General features: G+C 43.0%; 1 protein-coding gene and 1 long non-coding RNA gene across 2 annotated transcripts in view; both read right to left on the bottom strand.

Annotated features, from left to right (window-relative positions):
- Window positions 1–16027, bottom strand: part of LOC105074441 (zinc finger protein 211) — a 59076-nt gene extending 43049 nt beyond the window's left edge. The window contains exon 1 of the long non-coding RNA XR_012509311.1: window positions 15906–16027. This is a non-coding gene — a long non-coding RNA (zinc finger protein 211). The remainder of the gene's footprint in view (window positions 1–15905) is intronic.
- LOC141578700 (uncharacterized) lies at window positions 4142–17997 on the bottom strand. The gene is made up of 3 exons (XM_074370869.1): window positions 17773–17997; window positions 15906–16032; window positions 4142–7958 (listed from the first exon to the last, which is right to left on the bottom strand). The coding sequence occupies exons 1-3, from the start codon at window positions 17995–17997 to the stop codon at window positions 6139–6141; spliced, it is 2172 nt and encodes a 723-aa protein (XP_074226970.1). The 3' UTR covers window positions 4142–6138.
- Window positions 17998–18562: the final 565 nt, after the last annotated feature.

Consider the following 18562-nt stretch of genomic DNA (forward strand, 5'->3'; position numbering starts at 1 on the left):
CCCTCTGAGCCCGCCGGCGGCGTAATACATCTGAGTGCTCCCGCCCTCCGAGTGGTGCCTGTTTCTGGCTGGCCTGTCGTTTCCGTAACAGCTCAGTCCTGTGTAAAATTTTGGTTAAATTTCTCAGTAGCTCTTGACAGCATTGATAATTTTTGTGTTAAAAGTTTTTGGTTTACTTTGGGCGGGAAGAATGAGATTTCTTCCTTTCTTTTCTTTCCTGCAGGTACTGGGGATTGAACCCAGGACCTCGCGCATGCTAACCGTGCACTCTACCACTGAGCTAGGCCCTCTTCCCTTAATTTCTGTATTTCTAACTTAAATTTGCTGATTCTTCATTTTTTCCCACTTAGTAATGGAATTCCTGAGGGCTCAATCATTAGTCACCTGTCTTCACAATCTACACACATTTTATTGGTGATCTCGTCCAATGTCCTGGCATAAATTCCACGATAAACCCAAACTTCCCAAATTCCTATCTGTGAGGATTTCTAATGATACTGCCCCACTCGTTCTTTGAGCAGTGATAACTTGGGCTCATTCTGACCTCCAAAATTTAAGCCACAGAGCTGTGAGGTAGGGATTTTCCTGCCACTTCCCCTGAAACTAAGATGTGCCTAATTTACTCCCTAACTGTCCTTCCACAGAAACCACTCTGGAAAAGACAGGAGACAGGCTAGATTTTTTTCCTGAATGACTGGAGTTTTTAATGGGGGTGAGACATGTGACTACAACTGGCCCAGGATTCAAAGATATTTTGTGGTCTCCATTAATTACCCAAATTTTGTGATTCTCATTTAAATGATATGTCTGGTTATTATTTAAATTAACTTATATAATTTCTCTTTATTACAATTCCCCTATATCTTTCTATTTGCATGTATTGATTAATTTCATACACACACACACACAAACTTTTTAAACTTTGGTTTATCAGTATTTTCCTAATTGTTTCCTCAATGTGTACTATAAAACCTAAACTTCTTGTTCAGAAAATTCTGAGATTTAAGTGCATATACATAAAATAAATGTTATTTCCTCATTCTTCTATTCCACTCCCCATCCTCTGTAATACACAAGTTGTGTTATCAATTATTGTGTATCCTTCCAGAAATATTTTTTGTTAGCATAAATTCATGGTAACTAATCTGTACTTTATCAACAGTCGGGTACTCCTTAAACTCTAGCCCCAATAAATCATTTATTGTTATTTAATAATTTATTGACTATTAATGTAAAGTAAAATATTATTATAAACTTGAAGTATGTGATGCTATGATGAATCTTAATTTGAATTCTCTAGGAGCAACTAAATTTTAGGTGGTTTAAAAAATTTCTCTTAACTTAAATGGGCTAATAAATCTGTTCTGTTTTTGTTCTTTTATATAACCATTAACAGACACCTTACGAAAGAACATATACAAACAGAAAACAGCATATGCAGAGATGCTCAGTATCATTTGTTATCAGGGATTTTTTTAATTAAAACAATGAGATATCACTACACACCTGTTAGAAATGGCCAAAATTCAGAATACTGTCAGCACCAAATGCTGGTGAGAATATGGAGCAACAGAAACTCTCATTCATTGCTGGTGGGAATGTAAAATTGTACGGCCACTTTGGAAGACAGTTTGGCAGCTTCCTATAAAACTCATCACGCTCGTCATGTAATCTAGCACAGAGCTCCATGGTATTTACCCAAAGCAGTTAAAGACATGTCTGCACAAAAACCTTCAGATGGATGTTTATGGCACCTTTATGTTTATGGCAGCTCTAACCCTGTGCTCAGTTTCCTGTGCTTAGTCATGCTGGTTCTGCATCTTTTGTAAAAGAATGTTGCCTAGAGCCTGAAATATACAGGAGAGCCCATTATCAAGGCTCTGACCTTTAAGGATATAACACTTTTCCATTCATATAGATAAAAAGTTGCAGAACAGAGAATAACATTTGTCTTATTTACAGGAACATCATGGACACTACCTGGACACTGCAAGAACAAAGGATTCTGACACCAAGATGTTTGCAACAACCAACCACATTCCTCCCCTTTTTAGTATAAAAGAAGCCTGAATTCTGACTTGGGGAAGATGGTTCTCCAGGACATTAGTCTGCCATCTTCTCAGTCTGATGTCTTTCCAAATAAAGTCTTAATGCCTTGCCCCAACAATTCGTCTCCCAATTTATTGGCCTGTGGTGTGGAGAGCAGAACGTGTTTGGACTCCGTCACAACCCCAGGTTTCCAGACCCCTCTAGCCTCAATGTGACCTCCAAGCCTTTGCACCTACAGGGCCCTCCTCCACCTGTAACCCTCTCTCTCTTTCTCACACACGCACACCATTATACTGTCAGAAACAGGACCCCACCAGCAGCCGCCTCCCTGGCCTGGACCCCGGGGCCCGGGCCGCAGGCACGCAAGCAGGCGCCTCGCACTCGGGGCTCTAGTGTCCGGTGGGAGAGGGCGGTGCAGGCCCGGAGGACGTGCGTTCACCTGAGGCAGGTCCCTCAGCGCAGCCACTGCCACTGGAGTCTGTGTACACACACACACACACACACACACACACACACACACACACACACCCATAAGCATAAGCATAAGCATAAGCATATATAGTGGAATATATTACTGATATTATTTGGAACAAATTTTCTCTGTGAGATCAAGCAGTGACTCAGAAGGTCCTTCCTGAATCTCCACAGGGTGCAGACACATGGTAGATGTCCCCTGCAGTCCCTGTACTCTGCCAGCGAGCATTGCGGGTCTGACATCCCCTACTGTGGTCCTCCACCATCCCCACACCTGTACTCCACCTGGTTCAGCCCCTTCCTCTGTGTCCCTTTTCAGATGCAACCTTTGATCCCAGGTGTCCCCACTGACTTGACACGTGCATCTGGGAGGAAAGATGTAATCAGGTTCCCTCTTTAGGTGTGGAGCTGAGAAAGAATTACCCAGAACTCTGCCCTGCACACTCCCTAGCCCCAGTTCTTCTAAGACCCTGCCCCAACCGGGAAGGCAGGCAATGGCCCCACATCCAGCATGTGGTCCTAGAGTCCAGCTGTCTGATAAAGCAGCCTAAATTGGTGGCAAAATCTATAGAAGGTAAATACAATTGCAAACAGTCAACACTTACAGAAAGGGAGATGAAAAGAACTTGGAGAGTTCAGAGGGTGAGACTCCCTTGCAAGGTAACACGTGGAATCAGAGGAGGCAGCTCAGAATAGTGTGACTGCTCTGATACCTTCTCACTAACAAGGCCAACTAGGGTCTCCACTAACCACTTCCAGGGTCTTCAGGGACTTGCGTTCTCTCTGGCCAATCAGAATTACAACTCTCACCTGTGAGGCTTCTGCACCTCCACCTGGCTCACAGCCCTGCAGCTACTGTCTGCCTGGCCTGGGAAAGTCTCCTCCTGTTCACACCAAGCAGAGTTTCCTACCTGAGGGACCTCGAGTAGATTTTTTCAGCTCCTCTGAGTGCTTTCCAAATTAGTGGTGGGAGAATTTACACTTCAGAAATTGGCAAACACTACAAAGCAGGGCTACATTTACTGTATTACTGAATGCCTGGACTTAAGTGACAAAAATTATGTTAACAATGCAGACTTAACGTAAACGTACATGGGGTCTATGGTCATGACATTGTGGATGACACAAAAAATTTAAGGAAAAATAATGAGGAAATATCCTACCTGTATTAAAAACAATTATTCCATACAGCAAATGTTATTCACTCCATTTAAGAATGAGTAAAATCCCACATATGTCTTTGTTTCAGTCTTATTTGTAAATGAAAAAGAAAACAGCCATAATGCACATTTAAAAAATAAGCAAATAACAAAAATCGAAATAGCACAAGAAAATGATATACAGGTATCAAATAAAGACATGAAAAATGCTCAAGATCATGAATCATTAGAAAAATGAAAGTAAAACACACTGAGACAGCACTATACACTTAAGAAAAGCTGATATAAAAGACTGACCACATCAAGCACAGGCAGGGATGTGGAATAAATGGAGCTTAACACTGCTGGTTAATATGCAAAAGAGTACAATCATTTCAGATCTACCCTGTGACTCAGACATTCCACTCTAAGTTATGGACAAAAGATAAAACAAACATATATCCATATAAACTGACACAAATGTTTGTAACAGGTTTATTTCCAGTAGTCACAACCTAGAAATAACCTCAAGACCCATAAAGAGATGGATAATTAAAACAACAGCAGCATATCCAAAGATAAGAATATTACTCAGGGGGGAAAAAAAAGGTGAGTTACCCAAATAACACCTCAAAATCACAAAATACAAAGGAAATCAGAAAGAAAACAATAAACCGTTTATGATTCAAACTGCATGAATAAAAGAAAATGCAAAGGTTATCTCTTGTAAGGGAAAGTGAATCAGTGGTTATCTGGTGAGGTGGGAAAGGCAAGGAGAGATTCTAAAAGGACATGACATACATCCACTGTGACAGGGATGGTCATTATCAGGATGAGGATAATGTTTTCACAGGTTCATATACCTACATCAGAACTTCTCAAATGGTGTAATTTCAATATAAGCTGTTGAGTACATGTAAACCATACTTCAATAAAGCTTTAAAAACTGGCTCAAGATTTAAAAAAACTTCTGTGTCCCACTCTTTATGGAAAATAGGTTTGGCAGCCCTGTTCTGACTCCACCCTCTCTCTCCTTGTGCCCTCTGGGGGTTGGTCTTGGCTCAGTGGCAACAGATATGGGGAAAATGAAAATCTCCATGCAAGTCAGGAGGAAGGCTGCGTGGACCCAGAGGGTCACCTCCTCAGAATATAAGTTCCCTTTTCTCTTTTCTTTCCTGCCTGGGCAGTAAGGGCCGTGAGGCTACAGCAATCCACAAAACTTCCTGGGTAACCTCTCTGACCGTGTCTTCAGCTACACAAGACAAACATGCCTACAGGCCCTAAGACTTGTGCACACACTCATCTTGCACAGTCATCGTCAAACAGACATTTGTGGATGAACTTTAAGAAGAGGCACATTCCATCTAGCTGGCTGCAGTCTCCTCCACTACCTACTAAAGCAGAGGTTCTGTAGCAATTACAGCTTCCTCTGGAACCAGTGAAACTACCCAATGAACCGTGGATGCCAGGGAGCACAGCTGTCAACCTCTAGAAGACATCCCCTCAACAGTGCTGGAACACTCTGTGATCTCTACTCTGGAAAAAGGAATTCATGCTGCTCTCAGAAGCACTATTTTAAGATTCTAACACCTGCCCCTCCACAGAGTCACCCGAGTTTCCTTAAAAACCTCAAAGGAGGAACAGAAAGCCCTGCAGTTTCTCCTAAGAGGCTCTGGGCAGCAATACAAATTTGGTCAAAAGTGTCAAGTTATTTTCTGCAATCATACTGTCCCTCCTCAGGCACAGAGTGTGAGACCCGTAAAACAGAGCACAAATCTGTTTAGAAACTACCCTACACAGGAACAGAGCTCCCAAGATGAATAAGGACTTAGAAGAATAAGGCCATTGTTATCGTTCAAGCCAAAGGAACGTGTGGCAGAGAGTTCTGGAGTTCAGGACTTGCAAGACAGAAAAACTCATCGCAAGTATCACATGACCCAACATGTCCCTGAAAATTGTTTTCCTTGTTGGAAAGCTGCCAGCAAAGTCATATGATGTTCTACGGACCAACACTGGGTCAGGTCCCTGCTCGAGGTATTCAAAAGCGAAGGGAAGGATCTGCTAGGGCTCAAGTGACTCCTAATTTGGCCAATACATGGGAGAAGAGGAATCAGCTTCCTTGAGTGCACTGGGAAGTGACTGATGCACACTGTGTGGGCTTGCCAGGTGGTACAGGTGAAATGGCCTTGACTACAGAGATGTCAGTGACATAAATCTTCGAAGCGCCATGGGCATGTTCCAAAGTGTAACACAGCCATACACACTTCCCACATAACTGAAACTCACAGGGAACCTCCCCACTCTGCATGCTCACATGTATGAGATTCAATTCAGACAGATGGCTCCTCCTCAGGTTTCCTCCAGGACCCTTACACTGTACAAGGAAACTGCACATCTATGCCTTTGAGTAGTGGGAACTCTCTGATGTTGAAAGAGGTTAGACTTCCTTGTAAAATTTCCCTCATTCAGTGCACTCTTAAGGCCTTTCTCCAGCGTGGCTTCTCTGATGACAACGCAGTTTGGAGGTGGTAATAAAAGATTTCCCACATTCACTGCACACATAAGGCCTTTCTCCAGTGTGAACTCTCTGATGATAATGGAGGGTAGAACCACAGGTAAAAGATTTCCCACATTCGGTGCACTCATACGGTCTTTCTCCTGTGTGAATTCTCTGGTGTATTATGAGGTTATTTCTTTGGATAAAGGATTTCCCACAGTCATTACATTCATAGGGCCTTTCTCCAGAATGAACTCTCTGATGATAATGGAGGTCAGACCTTGAGATAAAAGACTTCCCACATTCACTGCACTCATAGGGCCTTTCTCCAGTGTGAGATCTCTGGTGATAACGGAGGCTGGAACTAAAGGTAAAAGATTTCCCACATTCACTGCACTCATAAGGCCGTTCTCCTGTGTGAATTCTCTGGTGTAAAACGAGGTTATTTCTTCGATTAAAGGATTTTCCACATTCACTGCACTCAAAAGGCCTTTCTCCTGTGTGAACTCTCCAGTGCTGGATGAGTGTCCACCTATTGTTAAAACATTTCCCACATTCAGTGCACTTAAATGGCTTCTCTCCAGTGTGAGCTTTCTGGTGTTGATTCAACTGGGATCCGTATTTAAACAATTTCCCACACTCAGTACACTCATAAGGCCTTTCTCCTGTGTGAACTCTCTGGTGTTGAATGAGAACCCACCTATTGTTAAAAGATTTCCCACATTCACTGCATTTATAAGGCCTTTCTCCCGTGTGAACTCTTTGATGATAATGGAGGTTAGAGCTAGTGGTAAAGGATTTCCCACAGTCACTGCACTCATAAGGCCTTTCTCCCGTGTGAGATCTCTGATGATATCTGAGGGCAGGCCTAGAGATAAAAGATTTCCCACAGTCACTGCACTCATAAGGCCTTTCTCCTGTGTGAGATCTTTGATGATAACTGAGGGCTGAGCCAGAGGAAAAAGATTTCGAACATTCACTACACACGTAACTGTTTTCTCCACTGCACCATGTGTGGGGATGAATGAACACAGATTTGTGATTTAAGGACTTCCCACAATTGCTGCACTTGTACTGCCTTGCCCCAGGATGAATGCTTTGATGTTGACTGAGGGTTGAGCTTTGCTTAAAGGATTTTCCACATTCACCACACACATGAAGGCTTTTTGCAGGGTGGACTCTCTGGTGCACAACAAACGAGGATTTGTACCTGAATGCTTTCCCACATTCACTGCACACAAAACACCGTCTTCCAGTGTGGACACCCTGGTCCTGAACAAGTGTGTCTTTGGGGCTGAGGGTTTTCTTGCACTCTCCCCAGGCATGATGACTTATCTGGCTTTTTAAAGTTGACCCACACTGGGAGATTGGGTTTGGCTTCTCCACACTTTGAGGGGTCTGTTGCTGTAGATGTCCCACGATGGCAGGGAAGTCCTTTTCAAACGTCCCCCAAGTAAATGGCTTCTGCGACACATGGAATCTGCAGCTCTTCACAAACAATGCCTTGTCTATGCTGCTTCTGAAGGTCTTCTCTCCCATGTGTTGCTCCTGGTGCTGCTGAAAGTCTGCACTAAAATCAAAGTGTTTCGCACACACCCCACACCTCAATAGTTTCTGGCTGTGTCGTGTTTCCTGGTGCTCAGCCAAGTGGAAAATGTCTCTCAAGACTGGACCACACATCTCGCAGGGATGGGTCTTCTGGGAAGACAAAGCTGCCTTGGGAGTCCTGGCCTGTGACCCTCCCAGAGGAGCCATCTGTTCAAAAGGTGCCTCTGCATCCCCTGCTCCACAGCAGCAACCTGAACAGAAAGAGATGCTGGTCAAGTACCTGTTGATACACGGACGGACCAACTCACCACAAATGTGCATCTGTCTCATCTAGGTCTGAGTCTACGGGATGCTTTTCAAGACAAGACGGTTGGAATTCAGTTGAGGGAACAGCTGATTGTTGTGCATTACTGGGTCTCAAGGTCACAGCATAGTGGAGACCTCACCAGGGGAAGGACACAGAGGGTATGATACAAGGAAGAGAGGCAGAGTCTACAACTCACTTCTTTCTCTCCCAACGGCTTCCTGCAGGACCTTTTCTGCTGTTTACTTGGGGCTGTACAGAAGTCTACATCCATGCCCATAAAAACCCAACTGCAATCGATCTGTCTTCAAGGTCATTTTAAGGATATGTGAACATCTCATGGCACAAGTGAAGGCCAGTGCTGAAAAGTATTACAGAAAGAGCAGTGAGAGAAACAGGTGAGATGTGGAGTCCACAGGGGTGGAGAGCTTCCCTGGGATGAGAGTCACAGTAAACAGCAGAAATGATAAGTCAGCAGAGTGTGAACAATGGAGAAGGAAAGATAGAAATGGTATGTGGTCACTGGTTACGGCACCAAAACTCTGGTTAAACAGGTTCCTGGTATGCTCTAAATATAGCTGATGTCACACTTCCACAGCTACCATGCATCAGGGCTAGGCTCCTCTGAGTCTACCCGGCTACGGCTGGCGTCACATCCATTCTGTGATATACGAAGGACTCATCCCCATAAACCCTAGTTCAGCAGCTAAATGGGACAACAGGATGCAAGTACTGAATGAAAAATAGGACAAGTGAATGCTAGCACTGTTCCAAAGCAACTGCACACAGAGGACCAAGAAACGAGCAAAAGGCAAGCGATGTCCACAAGAGAGCAGAACAGGAGACACCACCATTAACACCCAACACAATCGGCTCAAATTCCGTGAGTGAAATTAGCCTTGGAGGGCTCAATTAAGAACCGAATCCAACTCGGTGGAGCGTAAGAGAATAAGCACACAGACAGGATTGCTGGAGACTGTTTTGGCAAAGACACTTGGAGGGGGCTGGGAAACAGGGGCTGGGCTATCTCTCTCTGCCACAGGGCGGGTACCGCTGCAGTCCCCGGTTGCCTGCTTCCAGAGGACACTGGAGCTTTTGCTACTGCGCTAACTAAAAGCCATCACTATGGCTCATGCCCTGGTGAATACGAGGTTACTGCGCCCGACCCCTAGAAGGAGCTGCTGTTGTGCCGATCCAGGATGAGGGCCGCCACATCCCCCAAACCTGTGCATATCCTCACCCCCAGAGCTGTGCCTGCTCCATGTGTGCCTGCATCCCAGACCCTGACTCCACTGCTGCATTGTGCACACAGTGGTCACAGACACCAGACACCCTCACTGTAGGCCAGCCAAATCCCAAAAACTAGTGTCTCGACACAAGCACCCTGACACAGATGTCATGGTCACTGGACGTGCAGCCACATCTCACAAACCAAAGCCGAGAGCACTGGGAGCCATCGAGCCATCCAATGTCCCAGAACCAGAACCGCTGTCAGACTACAAGGATCCTCACACAACACCCCACTACTCCACAGGTGCCCGCGCGTCAGACGCCAGCGCCACCATAACCAACAGGGAGCCCAAGAGCCACTGGGCAACAAGAGGAATCCCTTTGGCCACAAGGTCCTCCTTCCATGGGAGGAAAGAGATCAGGAGTTCCCCTTCAGCCTTCTCCACCGTTGCAGACACCCTCAGCCTCATGTATTGAAGACCCCCACTACCTTCACCGAGGCTGACATCAGGTGCAGAAGCGGTACGGATTCCACACGGTTGGCCTCCACTGGAGCCAGTTTGGCCACAGCCCACCAAGCTGCTGCATAAACCACAGGTGGAGGTCTTTTCCCACCAAAACTGTACCATGAAATTTGGAAGAAATGACTACACCATCAAATCAGCAGACATCAATGCAAGGCTACAGGAAACACAAGAAAATTAAGGAAGATAAAACCATCAAAGAACTACAATAATTTATCAGAAACAAATTCCAAAGCAATAGAAATCAGTGAAGAGCTAGACAAAGAAATCAATTGTTTTAACAGAGTTCACTGAGCTGCAAGGAAACACAGTCAGGCAATTAAATAGACTAACAAGTTATTCAACAAAGAGATAGAAATCATAAAGAACAACAAAACAGGCTGGCTGAGGGCATGTATGCAATACCGAAAACCACAGAACTCCTAGAAAAAAAAATGGGCAGTACATTCTTTGATGTTGGTCTTAGCAATACCTTTCTAGATATGTCTATTCAGGCAAAGGAAACAAAAGAAAAAAATAAACAAATGGGATTACATCAAACCAAAAAGCTGCGTGGCAAAGGAAACCATTAACAAAATGAAAAGACATCCTACTGAATGGAAGAAGGTATCTGTAAATGATATCTCTAACAATGGGTTAATATCCAAAATATATAAAGAACTCATGGGCAGGGGGGAGTATAGTTCAGTGGTACATGCATGCTTAGCATGCACCAGGTCCTGGGTTCAATCAGTACTTCCATTAAAATAATAAAGACATAAACAAGTAAATAAACATAATTACCCCCCCAAATTGATACAATTCAACAACAACAACAAAAAACAATCCAATTAAAAAATGGGCAGAGGAGTTGAACAGAAATCTTTCAAAAGACATACAGATGGCCAAAATGCACACTAGTGATGTTCAACATCACTACTTATTAGGAAAATGCAAATCAAAACCACAATGATCAAAACTCATCTGTGTTATAATTGCTATTATCAAAAGGCAAGAAATAATAAATGTTGATGAGAATGTGGAGAAAAAGGAACTCTCATACACTGTTTGTTTTAGTACTTCCTATGCCTTTTAAAAATATTTTTATTTATTAACTATTGTATTATTGAATTATTTTATTTTGTTGGGGGGGTGTGATTAGGTTTATTTATTTTTAGAGGAAGTACTGGGGATTCAACCTGGACCTCATGCATGTTAAGCATGTGCTCTAGCACTTGAGCTATACCCTTCCCCATCTCATACACTGTTGGTGGCAATGAAAATTGGTGCAGTCAATACAGAAAAAGGAATAAAGATTCTTCAAAAAATTTAAGAATAGAACTACTATATGAACTAGCTATTCCACTAGTTGGTATATATTCCAAGAATACAAAAACAGTAATTTGAAAAAAAAATGCACCCTTATGTTCACTGCAGCATTATTTACATTAGCCAAGATATGGAAACAAGAGTGCCACCAACGGATGAATGGATAAAGATGTGTCAATCACATGCGCACATGCACGCACACAGACACAATAAACACAATGGAGTACCACTCGGTCATTAAAAAAAAAGAAATTTTACCATTTGTGACAACATGGATGGACCCTGAGGGTGGTATGCTAAGTGAAATAAATCAGATGTAGAAAGACAAATACTGTATGATGCACTCATATAGGGAATATAAAAACAAACAAACCAAACTAAATACAGGGATACAGAGAACAGAGTAGTGATCACCACAAGGTTAAATGAATCAACCATATGGTAAGAATGAATGAAAAATAAATTTTCTGTAAGGTATACAGAAGGAGAAATATAATGTACATATAAAACTTATATAATGTTATAAACCAATGGTAGCTTAATAAAAAAATAAATCTAAACAAATAAAATGATAAATCAACAAGCAAAACAATTCAAAAACTCAAAAAAACTAATTAAATTTATACCTTAAGGAACTAGAAAAAGAACAAATTTAATAGAAGAAAGGAAATAAAAAAAGATCAATGAAGAAATAAATGAAATAGTGGGGAGGGTATAGGTAAAGTGGTAGAGTGCATGCTTAGCAAGCAAGGGGTCCAGGGTTCAATCCCAAGTATTTCCTCTAAAAGTAAATAAATAAATAAACCTAATTAACCTCCCTGCCGAAAAAAACCTAATAAATAAACAAATGAAATAGATCTAGAAAAATAGAAAAGATAAAGGACATAAAAAGCATATTTTTTGAAAAGATAAACTATTGACAAACCTTAAGAAACACTAAGAAAAAAAGAGAAGACTAAAATAAAATCAGAAATGAAAAAGAGATATTACAACTGATACCACAGAAACAAAAAAGACCATGAGACTACTATGAACATTTAAATGTCAACAAATTTCGATAACCTAGAAGAAATGGATACATTTCTACAAAGACGCAAGTTCTCAAGACTGATAGAACACCGAAAATATGAATAAACATAAAACTAGTAAGGAGATGCAATCAGTAACCAAAAATCTGCCAACAGTGAAAAGTCTGGGACCAGATACATTCACCAGTGAATTCTATCAAACATTTCAGGAAGAATTAACACTAATCATCCACAAACTCCCAAAATTAAAGAGGACGAGCCACTTCCAAACTCATTTTATGAGGCCAGCATTAACCTGCTGCCTCACACTACAAAGACTACGAGGACACTACAAGAAAAAAAATTGCAGCCCAACATCCATGATGAACACATAAACAGAAATCCTCAAGACAATATTGTGCTTCAAAGCACAATAAAAAAATAATATACCTTAATCAAGTCAGATTTATCCCGGAGATGCAAGAATGCCTCAACATACACAATTCAACGTGATATACTGCCTTAACAGATGGAATATAAAAACCGTATGATTATCACAATAGATATGGAAAAAGCATTTTAAAAAGTTCAGCATACTTTCATGATAAAAACTCTCAACAAATTAGCTACAGAAGGAATGCATTTTACCATAATATGCACCGTATATGACAAGTCACAGCCTACAAAGTTTGCAATGGTGAAAGCTAAAAGCTTATCCTCTAAGATCAGGAACAAGGCCACTTCTTTATCACTTCTATTCAGCATTGCTGAATAGAAAACAGAAAGAAAGTAAGAAGATATCCAAATCTGAAATGAATAAGTAAAGTTATCTATACCAATGATATGGTCATATGTATAGAAGACCCTGAAGACTCCTCCACCAAACTAGAATACAAATTCAAAAAGTTGCAGGATACAAATCAACAGAAAAATCACCTGTGGAACACAGTATGGAGATTCCTCAAAACACTAAAAATACTTACCATATGATTCAGCAATCCCACCCTGGGCATATATCCAGAGGGAACCTTAATTCAAAAAGATACATGCACCTCAATGTTCAAAGCAGCACTATTTACAGTAGCCAAGACATGGGAACAACCTAAATGTCCCATCAGTAGAGGACTGGATAAAGAAGATGTGGTATATTTATACAGTGGAATACTACTCAGCCATAAAAAGAACAAAACAATGCCACTTGCAGCAACATGGATGAACCTAGAGATCATCATTCTAAGTGAAGTAAGCCAGAAAGAGAAAGAAAAATACCATATGATGTTACTCATATGTAGAATTAAAAAAAAAAAAAGACAAATGAACTTCTTTATAAAACAGAAATAGACTCACAGGCATAGAAAACAAACCTATGGTTAAGAGGTGGTGGGGGGAGAGGGTGGTAAGGGATAAATTAGGAGTTTGAGATTTGCAGATACTAATATATATAAAATACAGAAACAACAAATTCATACTGAATAGCACAGGGAACTATATTCAATACCTTGTAGTAACTTATGGTGAAAAAGAATATGAAAACAAATGTATGTATGTTCATGTATGACTGAAGCTCTACACCAGAAATTGACACAACACTGTAAACTGACTATACGTCAATAAAAATATATAAAGAAAAACATCATGCGTTTCAGCACAGTAACAATGAACTATTTGAGAAGAAAATAATCCCAGTTATAACAGCATCAAGACTGATAAAATACTTAGGAATAAAACCAAGGAGCAGAAAGATGTGTACAGTGAAAACTATGAAACACTGATGAAGGGAAATGGAGAAGATGGAAATATGTGGCAAGATATCTGTATACATGATTGGAAAATTAATATTGTTAAAATGATATAATACCCAAAGTAATCTACAGTTTGTATGCAATTCCTATTAAAATTCCAAATTTTTCACAGAAATAGAAAAAACATACCTAAAATCTGCATAGAAGCACAAAAGAGCCTGAATAGCCAAAGCAATCTTGAGAGAGAAGATCAAAATGAAAAACACTGCTATCCTAATTTCAAATTATATTACAAAGCTATAGTATTCAAAACAGTATAGTACTGGTATAAAAATGGACAGAACTATGGAACAGAAGAGACAGCCCAGAAGCAAACCCACGCATAGACAGTCAACTAATCTTTCACAAGTGCACAGAGAACACACAATAGAGAAAAGAGAGTGTCCTCAATAGATAGTGTTGGGAAAGCTGGATATCCACATGCAAAAAAAAGGAACTGGATCCCCATCTTACAGAACTTGACATGAATTAAAGACAAATAGAAGACCTGAAACCTTAAACTCCTAGAATAAAACATAGGGAAAAGTCTTCATGACTTTATTCCTGACAGTAATTTTTTTTCAATATGACATGAAAAGCCAAAATAAACAACTGGAACTCAACAAATTAAAAAATTAGTAAACAGCAAAAGAAACACTTACTGGAGTGAAAGGAGCTACAAATGGTCAACAGGTGCTCACAATCACTAACCATCAAAGGGAATGCAAATTAAAACCACAAGATGTCACGTCACACCTGTTAGAATGGCTATTATCAAAACGAGGTAACATGTTGGCAAGGATATGGAGAAAAGGGAACCCTTGAACACCATTGCTGGGAACATAAATTAGTGCAGTCATGGAAAATATCATGGATATTCCTCAAAAAATTGGGAAAAAAAACTACCATATGATCCACCATACGCACTTATGGGTATATATGCCAAGGAACTAAATCAGTATCTCCATAAAATATGTGCATGTACATAGTCACTGCAGCATTATTCAGAATAGCCAAGATATGGAAACTTTCTAAGGCGTTCACCAGTGATGAATTGATAAAGAAAATACAGCATACACACACACACGCATGCACACACACACGTAACTCCCCCATGCACATGCATGCAGGAACATTCAGCCATGAAAAAAGAAAAACTGCCACTTGCAACAACAAGGATGGAACTAAAGGACATTATGCTAAATTAAATAAGTCACAGAGAGAAAAACAAATACTGTATAATATTACTTATATATAGAATCTACAAAAAAAGACAAACTTAGAGAACCATAAAGTAGAATGCCAGATACTGAGGGCTGGAGAAATGGGGAGATGTTGGCCAAAACACTTTCAGTTATAATGCAAGTAAGTTCTGAGGATCTAATGTGCACCACAGTGACTATAGATATTAATACTGTATTGTAAACTTGAAATTTGCTAAAGGAATAGATCCTAAGTGTCCTCACTGAAAAAAAAAGAAAGAAAAGAAAAAAAGTAACTATGTCAGGTAAGAGGTGTGTTAATTAACTCTATGGTGGTAATTATTTCATTAAGTATATGTATATCAAATCATAACATTATATATATTAAATACATATAATCGTGTTAGTTGTATCTCAATAAAGTTGGGTCAAGATGAAACAGGGAGAGAAGTCCAAACACCACAAAAAGAACTATACAGGATAGAGCTGAACAGTAACCCACAGCCCATGAAAGTATCCCTCATGACAATGGCTGCAATTCCACACACAGGCAAGCACAAGGAATTGTCAGTTAAAGGAGGGGCCACAGAAATTACATGGATCTGGACACACTGCCCCATCCAGGGAAGGGGCAAGCAAGGTGCATCCATCAGCCTTACTGCACGACTGCTGACCTTGAATCCTTCTAATCCAGCCTTCTACGTGCCACAACAACTTCCCAGAAAGCTGGGGAAGCAAGCAGTGCCTACACACGTGATTAGGATGGAGCACCTCCCTCGGAAAGGAGGGTGAGGCAGGATACAGAGCCTAGACCAGGGCACTGGGGAGAAGAAAGGTCTTACCCAGTGAGGATACAAGTGCATAGTTCTCCAGCATCACATCAAGGTACAGGTGTCTCTGAGCCTCATCAAGGAGCCTCCATTCTTCCCAGGAGAAGCGCACAGCAACATCCAGAAAGGTCACACCACCCTGTCATGAAGGAGACAGACGAAATCTTGAACGTTCTCCCTCTGACAACCCACAATCCAACTCCCCACACATCTATGCCATTCCCACCCTCCACCAGACCTCCCACCTGACAGAGGATGCCAGGCCCTGGTGCCACTGATGCCCGCAGTCTGCTCACTGCCCGTTAATCACTGTGTTCAGTCCTCAGCAACAACAGACAGGGGCACACAGATGCCATCTCAGCTCTGGGCCTGGCCTGCAATGTCTTGTCCCTCCAGCCAAGCAATTCCCCTGGGATCTCCCCAACTGTGGGAATCCAGACACAGCCCAGTGTAAATATAGACTCATGCTTCATCTGTAAATCTTCAATACCTTGGCCCTGGGGCCATCAGCTCACATTTCCTCTTGATGTGCACATCCTCTGTAGACCGAATCTCTCAGAATTTCATAGCCTTCCACCTCCTTGCACCATACTATAGGACTCTCCCTGAACATACCCTCACATTTGGCACTCCGCATCCAGAGAATGCTTGAGAAATTCAAGTAAGATTTGGTACAACCCCAGCTCTCTGATGGATCCAATGCCAGAGAAAGCCACAAATGCTGCTTAGATCTCCCCACCTACCTCTAATCCTTGCTTCAATATTATCCACCCAGAACCACAGGTGAATTTACTGCCAGTTTTGTCCTTTCAGTAGCCACAACACTCCTCTCTTCACTCAACCTTCGTTTAAAAGAAAAACAAACAAACAAATAAAAAAACAGCCCTAAAGATCTCCCTGCCAAGCAAATTCTGGAGAAGACATTCAGTGCTAAATAAGCAGCACTCCCAGCCTCCCTGCCATCTTGTCTCAGTTCCCGCTACGTCTCCCCAGCCATCTCTCGTCCACTCATCCCATGGAAGCCTTGGCCACCTGCCCGATCAACCTCTCTCCCACACCGTTCCCACTGCCACTTCTCCACCTCGCTTGCGTTTGCACTGCCCAGCAAACCCAACCAGGCACTCAGCGAGAGAGCCACTACATAGCACACACCAATCTTTTCCACCTACTAATAGCATTGCCACAGTAACCTGCGTTCCCCTCCTAAATGTGATCCACAGCTTCACCCTGGTGCACATAACGGCCATCATTTTTGAAAGTCTCCATCCTCAACGCCTTCCCCAGCTGTCCAGACCTGCCTGTCCAGCTGCCCGCTTGTTGCCTACACTCACTCTTCTCTGAAACATCTCAGACTCTTAAGAGCGGAAATAAACTTACAGAATCGCCAAGGAAAATTAACCTACTACTAACGTCCCCATCCAGAGGATGGGCCTTCCATCCGTCGCCTACTAGGACCCAGAACCCTGGGGTCATCCCTCACTACTTCCCTTCTCTCACCAAGAGCAACACCCCCAATTCCGACAGGCCCTTCTCCAAAAATGGATCCAGAATTCAACCACTTCTCACACATCCAGGGCGGTCACTCTGGTCCATCAACATTCACTACGACTCTTGCAATTAATCCTCCTGTGCTGCCTGCTTCCTCCCTTATCCCAGTAGTTTGTTCCCTTCTTTGCAAGCCAGAGGGATATTATGCCTGGTTAAGACTACCTCCCAACTGGGATTCAAACCTCATATTACCTGTATAATAGTTGGCCAACTTTTCATGCAACAACACTGCACGCCTGACTCTCACCCTGCTGCATCTTGCTCCTAGCATTAAGAATGGAGAATTGCTACACCCCAGATCTGGCTCAGCCCGCCCTCCACGCCTCCGCACCTGCGGGTCCCCCGCCTGGGGGCCTCTCCCCGCGCCGTCACGCCGTCTGTCAGAAACACGGCCCCACCCGCGGCCGCCTCCCCGGCCTGGACCCCGGCGCCCGGGCCGCAGGCACGCGAGCAGGCGCCCCGCACTCAGGGCTCTCGTGTCCGGCGGGAGAGGGCGGTGCGGGCCCGGAGGACGCGCGTTCACCTGCGGCGGCTCCCTCAGCGCGGCCGCCGCCATCGGGGTCTGAGGACGCAGCGAGGCGGGCAGCAGCGGGAGAAGAGAGGAGACCGCGAGCGGCGGTCCGTATTCCAGGCCTGGGGCGGGGTCCCTGGGCGGCGTCGCGGAGCTTCGAACCCGCCTCGGTGCAGCGGTGACAGCGCCTCCTCTCGGACCTCCTCAGTCCTGTCACCTCTTCCCGGTATCTGAAGCTTTTGAATTGAGAAAACGCCCCACAGCACGTTCAAAATGACGCCCACTACGTGGAGGCCGGAAGTCCCGCCCCAACGCTATTACCTCACACGGAGGCGCGTCTTCTCTTGACTGAATTGGCTGATCGTCGCAGCCACCCATTGCACAGCCTTCTGGGTAATGTATTTCCCACAGAGCCACAGGCATAGGTCCCAGATGTTCCGCGTCTGACGTCCAGGAGAAAGCCACACCGTGAAGGTTGCTGGGAAACATCAACGCTAAGGCCACAGACTGAGGATAGGCGTTTCTTCTTAAAGAGGGTGCACTCACAGATGTTTGAGGTGTATTATCTGTAACTGATTACCCAAGGGTTTGAAGACGTGAATTTCAGACC

The sequence above is a fragment of the Camelus bactrianus genome, chromosome 9 (assembly GCF_048773025.1).
Source record: "Camelus bactrianus isolate YW-2024 breed Bactrian camel chromosome 9, ASM4877302v1, whole genome shotgun sequence".
Classification (NCBI taxonomy): domain Eukaryota; kingdom Metazoa; phylum Chordata; class Mammalia; order Artiodactyla; family Camelidae; genus Camelus; species Camelus bactrianus.

Bases quoted from the DNA above. Each gene is read 5' to 3' on its own strand.
- LOC141578700 (XM_074370869.1), bottom strand. From the start codon at position 17,997: ATGGCGGCGGCCGCGCTGAGGGAGCCGCCGCAGGTGAACGCGCGTCCT. The intron at 16,033-17,772 runs GTGCGGAGGCGT...CCTTCATGACAG, and splicing joins CCCAGGCGGGGGACCCGCAG to GGTGGTGTGACCTTTCTGGA. The intron at 7,959-15,905 runs GTAAGACCTTTC...CTTTCTGTTCAG, and splicing joins TGCACTTGTATCCTCACTGG to GTTGCTGCTGTGGAGCAGGG.